Genomic DNA, 11,994 nt, shown 5'->3' with positions numbered 1-11,994 from the left:
GGAGAGAGAGAGAGAGAGAGAGTGACAAGCTCCTAAAACCCTTATTTTCCATCCCAGTATCGAACTTGGAACACATTCTGGGAAAGCTTCTACACAGTTCGAAAAGCTACACACATACAAACCCCCAATCGCTGAGGGACAGTGGTCGGGGAAGAAATGGCGTTGGCGTTCGATGAGTTCGGAAGACCCTTTATCATCTTGAAGGAGCAGGAGCAGAAGACCAGATTGAGAGGCCTCGATGCTCATAAAGCCAACATTTCTGCTGGTAAAGCCGTTGCTCGCATCCTCAAGACATCCCTTGGCCCAAAAGGCATGGACAAGATGCTCTCCAGCCCCGACGGCGACGTCACCATCAGTCTGTCTCTTTTCTCATTTCAAACTTTTTTCTTTTTCTTTCTTTCTTTTTTTTTTTTTTTTAAAATGATATTTCATCATTTTCTTGATCTGGGTTGTTGTTGTTGAAGTTATCTAGTTTGTTGGTTGGTTTGCGGTTTTTTGATTGCTTCTGTTAATTTTCTTTTGTGGATCTATGTTCGATGATGGCGAAGTTGATAAGTAAACAAGTGGGTGTTTAACTAATCGCATTTTAGATTAGTGTTCGGAACGTACAATGTTATAGATTTTAAGCAAGTAGAACTGGATCGAGTTCGGTTTGCTGTTTTAGGTTTGAGTAGAGCCGCTCATCGTTTTAGAGTTTGTGCAGTACCAATTATTTAGTGAATTTATGATTCCGTGTTTATCTACTTAGCTAATATATTTTGTTGCTGTCCCAGACAAATTTAGCTAATATTTTTGTTGCTGTCCCAGACATACTTATGTTCATGGTGGACAGTTAAGCTCTGGTTGGTTTTCCAGTTTTAATACTTAGTATAAGCTAAATTTTTGGACCTTCATTCCGAGTTTCGACATATTTATTTCATTAACTACTTTTTTGTTACATTCTTCCAAAACCTACTTACCTTCCTCCCTCTCCCCCCACCCCCCCGCGGGTAACAAACTTCAAATTTGTTCGTCATGCACACGCTCAGAACCTAGCCTTTCAAGTTCTCTGATGCTCTGAAATGTATTTAAAAAATGGGCATCCTTTGTCTTTGTGAGAGAGTTTCTTTTTAATGCATCGATGAATCTATTGATTTCTTTCATTTATTTCTTTTTACAGATTATGATATGCATAGATAAAAATTGATATTGTTCATGAATTCCAGTCTTTCATTCTTTAGTTTTGAGGTTTCCTTTCGTTTTTGATGTTTGTTCTCAGCAAATGATGGTGCAACAATTTTGGAGCAGATGGATGTTGACAATCAAATCGCAAAACTGATGGTCGACTTATCCCGAAGTCAGGATTATGAAATTGGTGATGGGACAACTGGAGTTGTTGTGATGGCAGGTTCATTTCTAGAGCAGGCTGAGCGACTATTAGAACATGGTATTCATCCAATACGGATTGCAGAGGGCTTTGAAATGGCCTCTAGAATAGCTGTTGAGCACTTGGAGCGTATCGCTCAGAAGTTTGAATTTGGTCCAGCAAATTTAGAGCCTTTGATTCAAACTTGCATGACAACTTTATCATCAAAGATGTATGTCCACCCTCTCTCTTCATTGTCACTTTTGTGCATTATAGCGGCTTTGTATAACTATATAAGCCCATTAGTTATAAAGAAAATGCTAAATATGCATTCAGTGGAAGTAATAATATATAGGTGCAGCACTTATAATTGAAGCAGCTAAATAGCTCTGGTAGGTCTTCCTACGGTATATTGTGGGAGCCTTTATAATCATATATACTGTGGGAGCCTTTATAATTAAATGCAATGTAAAGTACTGAGAGTGCTGATTATGATTTTATATTTTTATTGCAACTTTGTTGAATGATATATCTATGTTATATGTGGTGGGTCTGAGCCTTTCTTCATTGTACGCAGTGTGAATCGGTGCAAGCGTGATCTGGCTGAGATTGCTGTTAAAGCAGTTCTTGCTGTGGCAGATTTAGAGAGAAAGGATGTGAACTTAGATTTAATAAAGGTGGAGGGAAAAGTAGGAGGCAAATTGGAAGATACTGAGCTGATATATGGAATTATTGTTGACAAGGATATGAGCCATCCACAGATGCCAAAGCGCATTGAAGATGCAAAAATTGCTATCTTGACTTGCCCCTTTGAGCCACCCAAGCCAAAGACTAAACATAAGGTTGATATTGATTCAGTGGAGAAGTTCCAGACCCTAAGGCTGCAAGAACAGAAGTACTTTGATGATATGGTCCAAAAATGCAAGGTGACATTGCTTGGTAGTTGAATGTAACGTTTATTATCTTTTGATGTTTTTCTTTTTTGTTTTAACTTACCGTCTTTGTAGTTGAATTTGAGAATTAGGTGGATCTGCAACATTCTCGTTTAGTTGTTTCTATGCTATCTTGATTTACACGCAGGCTGATTTATTGAGTTGCAGGATGTCGGTGCTAGCTTGGTTATCTGTCAATGGGGGTTTGATGATGAAGCAAACCACTTGTTGATGCACAGGAACTTGCCTGCTGTCAGATGGGTTGGTGGTGTAGAGTTAGAACTAATAGCAATTGCCACAGGTTTGTCTCATTTGAGGTTTTACCACTTCAATATTATTGATATACTTGTCATTTATGGGTACACAGTTTTCGTATGCTTGTGGCTGTACCAACAATTTTGGAACCCATTTCTAAGTGATGGTATTCATGTATTTTAGGTGGAAGAATTGTGCCAAGGTTCCAGGAGTTGACTCCTGAGAAGTTGGGAAAGGTATGTTTTTCTCTTTTATTCTTTGTGTGTTTCGGTGTCTGTTCTTTGTATTCACACCTGGACTTGTGGAATTTGGTACTTTTGTCGTTTCCCTTTGCTTGAATTACTAGACATTTCTTAGCACTCATTAATTTGATAAGAAAGCAATTTGGGCCTTCATTGTTACTGTTTGTGCTCTACATTCGTGCTCTACATTCGTGCTCTACATTCTTCTAGTTAATGAATATACTCTTTCTCACTAATTCCATAGTTATTAAAAGAAAAACTGATTTGAGTTTCTTTTGATTAGGCTGGTTTGGTTCGGGAAAAATCATTTGGTACTACAAAAGATCGAATGCTGTATATTGAACACTGTGCAAATTCAAGGGCTGTAACTATATTTATCCGTGGAGGTAGGTTTATATTCTATTTATTGTCCGTTTACCACCAATTTGATTTGGCATGGTATGCTGGTGGGTAACTAACTTAGTAGATGCTCTGTAACAATGCTGATCTATGTTGGATGGATGAAGCATTGAATCTTACTTGAGATATTGGTGGTTGATGATACTTATAGGCAACAAAATGATTATAGAGGAGACAAAGCGCAGCATACATGATGCCCTATGTGTTGCTAGGAATCTCATTCGCAACAATTCCATTGTGTATGGTGGTGGCTCGGCTGAGATATCATGTTCTGTTGCTGTGGAGGCAGCTGCAGATAGATACCCTGGAGTTGAGCAGGTTTGAAGATGATTATTCTTCCCTCATCTATTGTTTCTCATGATACAACAACCATATTCATCGTTTCTTTTTTTCACTACAGTATGCTATCAGAGCATTTGCTGATGCTTTGGATTCAATTCCTATGGCACTTGCGGAGAATAGTGGTCTACAACCCATTGAAACACTGTCTGCTGTGAAATCTCAGCAAATCAAGGTAAATTATGATTTGCTCTTTCACTAACTTTGACATCTATGCTTCCAATCTCTCTCTTCAAATCATCATCTTTGATTTTTTGTACAGGAGAACAATCCTTTTTATGGAATAGACTGCAACGATGTTGGAACTAATGACATGTGTGAGCAGAACGTCTTCGAGACTCTAATTGGGAAGCAGCAACAAATTTTGTTGGCAACACAAGTTGTTAAGATGATATTGAAAATAGACGATGTTATCTCCCCTTCTGAGTACTGATATTTTGAGTTTATGAATTAGGGTTTTTGCCCAAACCAGAAGGTCTTTATGTTAGTTTGGTGTTTTGTGTTTTATTCAGACCAAAGAAAAAAAAAAAGCACGTGGTGTTTCGAGCAACTTTAAGAACATATTTCACTTGATGGATACCTTGTTGCTCGTAGATTTTGAAGTTTGATTACTTTGTTGTAATGGATTATTGACTTGGTTGTTCCTTTTGGGAAATTTATGGGCTAAGTATTTGTTGTTCCCTCCTTGCACCTCATTGTCATATGTAATATAACGCGAGATTTTCAATTTTGATTACTCCAAAATCATTTCCATTTAAAGCGTTAGCTGCATTAACATCCTAAGAATCTTCGTGACAAAACCAGAAAACAGTAATATTCCTCTCTTGCTCATTAGGAATCGATTTTTCCTACGCAATTAGAATGAAGAGCACGTGGTACCTGGACGGTCTTCCATTTCATGCTCTTCGCTGTAAAGTGCTCTTAGCTGCCGAAAAAAGATTAACGGTGCTTTGCAATATGGTTGTCCCTTTGGTAGCTTTGAGCCTTTGATGTCGCACGTTTTCTAGATCTATTTCAAATGTTTGCGAATATGGCATTTTGTTCCATGTTTTAATTTTGTATTTTGTTTCTAGTATCGGTGAATGGCTTTTGCATGTGGAGCTTGGAAATTTATATTTTGTCTTTAAGTGATCTATAATTGTCTTTGTGCCAAAGACCTATCATGTGTCCACTTTCTAAATTCATTTTATGTTTCCAAACAAAAAATAGTATTAATTTTGAACTTTTTTTTTTTTTTTTGGGGTATTAATCTTCTCACAAGGTAAAACGTGTTCACGTTCATGGCATTACAAATGATGTTAAATGTAGGAGAAATGACAATTACTAAATGACCCATGTATGGTTTCAACTCTCTCGGTATGGGCAATAATAGAGCTCTTTTTTTGTCATTTTCCTTCTCTTACATAAATTCCTCTGCCGACTATATAAATGGTATATATGGATAGGATGTGATGGTGGTGTTGGCAATTATGAATCCTGTTGATGATATTTATGTCAACTGGGTTTTGACAAGAAGAGCAGCTTTAATGAGTAGGCGCTTTGGTTATTCATCAAACTTGAATGCAATAAGATGCCATGCCTTGCTTTTTCGGCAAAGTTCGTCAATAATAATGCGCCATTGAAGCCCACATGTTGTGCACAGAAGTACTGTCGACATGGCAAAGAAAGCATAGAAATGCTTCTTATCTTTGTTGAGAGAGAGAGAGAGAGAGATTGGATGTTTTAAGTTGTCATTTCATTGAACATCGGAAACAAGAAAACAAAAACAACGCTTTAGCTATTATATCTTAATTACAACCCCATGAAAGGTTTTTCTGCACAAGTTACAAGATAGTGGGTCTAGGACAAGCAAGCTAAGGTTGTTAACTTTTTTTAGGTAAAATTTTTGAAAAACAATACAATATCCAAGAAGATATATAAATCCAATTTACCATATAATTACAATTGGATTATCTTTCTTGTTTTATATAAATATATTTTTATAAAAATTCTCACTTTTGCCAATATTATGACTATCACCAACTTTTAAGAGCACCAGAAAAATCAGCAACGCGAGCTTCTCCTGCATATAAGCGCTCCTGCTCCTGAAGTCATTGAACCCACAAGAGAAGATGGTTTTGCACTCAAACTGGATGCTCTAGCATAGCTTGAAGAAGCTCCTGCACCAGATGACGTGAAGAAAGCTCCATTCATGAACAAATCTCCTTTTGACCTCCAATTCCAATTCTTCCACACGCTCTGTGGTGTGTTCTCATATTTGGTTACCTGAATTTCAGTCCAAAACGTTCATATCAGTGATTCAAATTTTTACATAAAAGGCTGAGGATAATAATAATTGTTGAGAAACAAATATATTCCTCACCTCTTTGTGGAATCTGTCATCTGGTGCAAGAAATCTATTGCCTTGGCTATTGATAGTTGGGGCAGCACTGCCGCCAATTGCATACATGTTCCAATGTGTGTAGTCATTGTTTACCACATGGAAATATCCAAGTCTACATCTGCAAAGATATTGAAAAATGCACAAGAATTTCAGAGAGTTTCAAATACCATAGGGAAAAAAAAAAAAAAAATGCTTTTTATTGCATTTAGCTGAAAACCATATGAAAAACCAAAAAGTTTGAAAAGAAATTTTTACCTTGGCATCCTTTGAACAAGCCCTTCTCCAAAATGGTTGAAGGCAATGGTAACTTGCATGTTCTTATCTGGTTTGTAGCTATCACTGTGTCCCAAAAGCATGACCTTGTTATGATGTGTCATGTAATTGTTAGAGATGGTGATGGCTGTGGATCCATGGATAGCATCAATCAAACCATCATTGCAATTAGATAGAGAACAATGATCAACCCAAATATGGCTTCCACCGAAAATCGAAACTCCATCGCCATCCGATATGGTCCTCCATCCATAATGACTTGGAGAGTCTCTCACATATGCATTCCCTCCTCGCTTACAGTCATGGATATTAAGACCATGAATTATAATGTTAGTCACATATTGGATGGTAATGCATGGTCCTCCAGCAATGTGGACACTTGCTCCTCGACCATCAATCGTCTTAAAAGAGTTCATTATAAGCTCTTGCTTTAGCTTGATCACCATGTTGCTTTTGAAGATGATCCAGAGTGGTTCATTTTGTATAACACCATATCTAAGAGTTCCTGGTTTGGGATTCACTGGGTCATCCCCTGCATCAGTTACCACATACAGTTTACCATCTCGGCCTCCAATGGCTTGCTTCCCGAACCCAATTGCGCAATCCGCTAAACGCTTTCGGTTCTTCTCCCAATTGGGATCACATCTCCAGCAGTCATCAATGGGGTTACCTGTACCACAAGAAAGGTAACCCAGATTTCTTCTTGAAGAATTGATGCTCCTGCAAATAAAAAAAAAGAAAAAAAAAAAGACAAATGTTATATACATTGTTAGAATATTAACTCTCAACTAAATAATCAGCCAGTTTTGGGTTTCAAGGACAGTACTTGTGTACTTGTTCAACTACAAGTTCAGGATCTTGAACTGGGGAAGAGGAAATAAGGACCGGGGCTAGAAGAAAACAGAGTATGACAACAGAGAATGGGAATGCCATAACTTTTTTGGGCTCTGTTTGGAAAGGAAAGGAAAACAGAAGAGAGAATGAACAGAGAGTAGGAAGAGAGAGCAAAGCAGAGATTATTTGTGGTGAAAGTTTGAGAAAATTGTGAGAGCTTATATAGGAAATAAATGGGTACAAGTTTCTGATTAAATTATAACAATTTGTTTTGGGGTTTTGGCAGCTCCTTAATTCTCGTTTTAAGTGGGTCCCATTTCAGTAGTTTGGCCGTTAAGGGATCTCTCTAATTAATTCAGACCAATTTTCCTCATTTGCATGAAATATTAAAAGAATATATCCAAAATAAAGATGTTCAATTATTTGGTAATGGAAAGTCAATTTGTTTGAGCTGATATGTATTTCTAAAATAAATAAATAAAAATGAGACTATGTTTGTGGGATAGTTTTGAATTTTCATATCATAATTAGACATTATGTGATGGAGTTATTAAATTATACACCGACTCATTTTCCAATTTCATAGAAATTTTCTGTGGGTGTTGTGATTAAAAATGTAGACAAACCCTGCTTTCTATCTCCATCATATACATAAATTCATTTTTCCATCTTGCAAAAGTGTGTTGGTAGAGAAAACAAAAAAGTTTTATTTTATTTTTAATTTTTTGTATATATATATATTTTTTTAACTAATCAGGGAATTCTCTGTTACTTCTCTAAATTACTACTCGAACTTTTTCTTTATTCGAAAATGGTTGTTCTAATTTTTTAAATCTACAAGATTTTTCTTTTTATCACAATTTTGTTGTAACAAATAGCTACAACCAATTTTTAGCCAATGGTAAAAGTATGATAAGCGTTTTGCCATACCCTTTTATCTTGTTGCAATAATTATTATTTTCACCACTTTCTCTTATTTCCTTTTCTTTGTCTTTCATTATTGTGCTTTTGATTAAAGATTCTTTCATAAATGAACTTGAATTTAGTGCTACACAGTTTCCAATCATAGTATCCAATCTATTTGAGGTATGCCCTTTTCCTATTTTTTGAAAATTAAAAAAGCTGAATGAGTTTATTAGTTAGACCATAAATATTTATGGCTCAAAATGAATAATAAGTTTTGAAAATTAATATTTGCAACTTCAAACCTAATTTTCAATGTATTCAATTGGGTTGGACTTAGTCGATGCATATTCACATTTTTTTTTTCTTTTTTTTTTTTTTGGTGTCATGGAAAAAATGGGGTTGAAAAACTCCATCCACCATGAATGTACTTTTAAAGCATACAAATTAAAGCAATATACGAACCCTTTTTCTTACTTTAATTATTCCATTTGTTTCTTTTCTTTGTATCAGGGTATTAGATAGTGTTTTTATTATTTTTATTTTTGTATGATATAAGAGTAACTAAATTTAGTGCTTTGGAGAATGAAACCGAACCTCTAAAATATATATATATAATAATATTTGATAAAAAAAAATTTTGGTAAAAGAAATAATAAATATAATTTTATCATATTGATTAATAAAATAAAAATCATAAATACAAAATCTGAAAAGATTGAAGAAAAACACATGGGTAGTAACCGCAAACAGCGCGGAAAGTCGAAGCCTCCGAACGAACGTGCTGACGTGGGAGTTAGCTGACTTGACTTCTTTTTCTGTCAGCCTTTTTTTTTTTTTCCATTTAATTTCTTTTATTTCTTTTTTTTAAATTTTAAAATTTAAAATATTTATTATTATTTTCTTGGTTCGGAGGAGGCTAAGAAGAGAGTCACTGAATTAGGCCACATGGGAGAGGTCCGTACCATCCTCCTTCAACAATCAAAAAATTGATGATATGGCCATCTTTTTTCTTTTTTCTTTTTTTTTTTTTTTTCACCTTGGGAAAGGCACGTTCTCCCATGTGGGTTTTGTTCCCTCTTTTATATTCTTTCCACATTGGGTCCCACGAGGGTTAAATCTGAACCCTCTAATTCTGATCAAGCAGAATCAAAAGGCCGTTGGTAGTTGAAACATGAAAGTCAATCCCTTTCACACATTTGAGCCAAAACAATTCTTTTTTAATTTTTTTATTAATTTTTTTAATATTAAAAGGCAAGTTGCCAAAAATCTTGATTAGCTTTTGGCAGGATATTTGATGATTGAATGATTTTCTTAATGAGGAGAAACATCACCAGTTCACAATAATCTTCATACGTGTCAGTGGGGTCACATTGCCATGTGGCAGATCAATCCGCTAATCATGACCATAACAAGGAGACAAATTAAGCCTACCTTTTGTTTTGTGCATCCATTAATATATACATATATATATATATATATATATATGTGTATATATGTATATAAAGTAGAGAGGGCAGAGGATAAGATGATGATTTTTGCCTTGTTTATTATTGCGTATCTTGAATCTTATTACACATATATAAGACCCCACTTTTTGTTTACCTAAAAATGCTGCTGGGTTTACGCTGAGTTTTTGGTTCTGCCGCCAGAAAAACATCCCTCCAAATTGCTAGACAGCAAAATTTGATCAATTTGGTAGAGCAAATGAGCTCATAAAAAAGAAAAGAACATTGTGATGTGCTAAAATGATAATGTTTCTCGTTTTCATGCTCATTTTGCCTAGTTCATAAAGATAAGTTTTTATTATTATTATTTTTTAGAAAGTTAAAGTGGTTTCCGTAGATGATATTGAAAGCAGCTGAGAGAAAAATGTGATGACCGACAGTTTAGAAAACCAAAACTTTTTAAGACAAATACAACAATATCCATAACATAAATGCATATGCAGAGACTGTAGTATTCGGGGGAATGTTGTCCTTCATTGGTTTTCTGTGTGTGTTTTCTTTTGTTTTTATTTTATTTTTAATTTGGATCTCTTCCTGATGAGATTGAGGAGTAGAGAGTGTGATAAGTAGCAGAGAAAAAGATATGGGGGTAGAATATTTTGGTTTTTCTACTTTGTAATTAAAGGAATCCGAAGACCCCTCATGATTTTAGCCCATTGGTTTTTCACATACATATATATATTTGTTATTATTTTTTATCATTTTCGTCTCTATGCATGTATGTGGTTATAATTTGGCCTTGAAGCATATTATATATACAAGAAACAATATAGAAAAATAGCTTGCCGAACCTATTATTATATATAGCCTCCCATGATCCTCGCATTATCAAAACTATACCATGGTTTAAAGGATCACATACTTTTCAACCCCAAGAATAACTATGCATATATATATATAATTAATTAATTAATTTCATATTTATATAATTAATTAACATTCCTTCCTTTGTGTATCTTTCTTTTTATATTACTTTTGCCTAATAATTGAATTCAAAAGTACAAAAATGCCATAATTAAGGGGTCCTTGAAATCATTACCCAAAAAAATAAAATAAAAGGGGTCTCCTTGAAATGCTGCTTGTTGCCAATATTAATAGGCAGAATTATCAATAAGCCCTAAAGACCAGGGCTCTAAGGGTTAAGTCCCTTAATTGATTTTCGTTTGGGAAGAATGCAACTATAGCTAGTCTATCTACCTCTGCACATGCCTGCCTTGACTCTCTCTCATTAATAATTCTATGGAACTACATGAGCTAGAGAGCCCTAGTTTAATTTGTGACTTTGACTTGCTCAAGGGCACAATATAAACATCAGCATAAATAATAAAGAGATTAATCATTAATAGATTAATGCAAGCAAAGGTTCACACACAGTCATGCATGCCCATGCCACATGATATTATGATAAAATATATATATATATATATATATATATATATATATATATATATATATATATATAAAGTCGTAGCCGCATTGCACAATAAATTCTCTTCTAAAGAATTTTGTTATTATTTTCTTTATAGACCAAACAGCTTAATTATTATTATTATTATTTATTTATTTAAGAGAGAGAGAGAGAGAGAGAGCTTATACAAGGACATACGGATGCCCTACCACTTTGTACGTACAGCCAGACAAATTCCAGTTATCAATATATATTCTAGAACCATTGCATTTGAGGACTTATATACATATGTACTTTTAATTTTATTTGTTTGTATAGCACAAAATTTCGAATTAAGGACCTGGTGAAGTACACCCATATATAGGAATATTAATAGCAAGCCATGTGCTTGGCTAAACCATCATATAATCTCTTTAAATCCATTTGTTGCCCGTCCGCCATGGAAGAAACACCAATGTTGCTTTTTATATCACCTATAAATTTTCATGAGATGACAACTTATAGACAATTAAACTCAGATAATTATTATAACTTTTTTTAATCATTTATTGGATGGGTTTTATTTTGGGAGCCGTTAAGTTTTTCTTTACTCATATAGAATTTTATTATTTTATTAAATGCATGTAATACTCCAAGAAGAGGTGATTATATACTTATATGTTAAAATTATTAAATCGATTTAATATAATCTCATCTAAAAATTAATGGTATGATATTATATAGTTTACTTTTTTAATAAATATATTTCGTTTACTTATTTTATAGACTAACTTCCACATTAATGATGTATTCCATAGTGAATAATGACATTCTTTCTTTTTTCTTTTTTGAAATAATAAAAAAAATTATACAAATTCTTTCCTTAAGGGTAAGAAAAAAGTATATCCCATATATGTATTCCACAGCATATGCCATGTTTGGGGCAAAAGAGTCGTATGCTAGAGAAGTACGATTGCGTACACATATTAATAATTTGATTTTTCACCCAAAAAAAACAAAAAAACAAAAAAACAAAAAAACAAAATTGACTGCATATAATTATTAACTATAACAAAAAAAAAAGAACTAATATTTGAAGAGCGAAATTCATTAATTAAATGATCGGTGAAGCCATATTAAAAAAAGAGAATTCAGCAAAGGCATCCCATGATGATTGGATCATGTGGGTAAAGT

General features: G+C 34.2%; 2 protein-coding genes across 2 annotated transcripts; one reads left to right on the top strand and one right to left on the bottom strand.

The window, feature by feature from the left end:
- Nucleotides 1–4,193, top strand: LOC107428512 (T-complex protein 1 subunit epsilon). Its single transcript, XM_016039058.4, has 9 exons — nt 1–355; nt 1,259–1,577; nt 1,923–2,271; nt 2,446–2,578; nt 2,716–2,768; nt 3,058–3,160; nt 3,325–3,491; nt 3,574–3,687; nt 3,775–4,193. Exons 1-9 carry the CDS (start codon nt 157–159, stop codon nt 3,943–3,945), a joined length of 1,608 nt encoding a protein of 535 aa, XP_015894544.1. The 5' UTR covers nt 1–156; the 3' UTR covers nt 3,946–4,193.
- Nucleotides 4,194–5,262: 1,069 nt separating this feature from the next.
- LOC107428464 (probable pectate lyase 5) lies at nt 5,263–7,209 on the bottom strand. The gene is made up of 4 exons (XM_016038996.4): nt 6,995–7,209; nt 6,151–6,888; nt 5,875–6,013; nt 5,263–5,777 (listed from the first exon to the last, which is right to left on the bottom strand). Exons 1-4 carry the CDS (start codon nt 7,099–7,101, stop codon nt 5,556–5,558), a joined length of 1,206 nt encoding a protein of 401 aa, XP_015894482.3. The 5' UTR covers nt 7,102–7,209; the 3' UTR covers nt 5,263–5,555.
- Between the last annotated feature and the right edge of the window lie 4,785 nt (nt 7,210–11,994).

Source organism: Ziziphus jujuba, chromosome 12, assembly GCF_031755915.1.
Source record: "Ziziphus jujuba cultivar Dongzao chromosome 12, ASM3175591v1".
Lineage (NCBI taxonomy): Eukaryota > Viridiplantae > Streptophyta > Magnoliopsida > Rosales > Rhamnaceae > Ziziphus > Ziziphus jujuba.
This window is presented reverse-complemented; position numbering and strand designations above follow the sequence as displayed.

Coding starts and splice junctions, on each gene's coding strand:
- LOC107428512 (XM_016039058.4), top strand. CDS start 157: ATGGCGTTGGCGTTCGATGAGTTCGGAAGACCCTTTATCATCTTGAAG. Junction 1,578..1,922: donor ACAACTTTATCATCAAAGAT/GTATGTCCACCC, acceptor CATTGTACGCAG/TGTGAATCGGTGCAAGCGTG. Junction 3,492..3,573: donor GATACCCTGGAGTTGAGCAG/GTTTGAAGATGA, acceptor TTTTCACTACAG/TATGCTATCAGAGCATTTGC.
- LOC107428464 (XM_016038996.4), bottom strand. CDS start 7,101: ATGGCATTCCCATTCTCTGTTGTCATACTCTGTTTTCTTCTAGCCCCG. Junction 6,889..6,994: donor GTAGTTGAACAAGTACACAA/GTACTGTCCTTG, acceptor TTTTATTTGCAG/GAGCATCAATTCTTCAAGAA. Junction 5,778..5,874: donor ATGACAGATTCCACAAAGAG/GTGAGGAATATA, acceptor ACTGAAATTCAG/GTAACCAAATATGAGAACAC.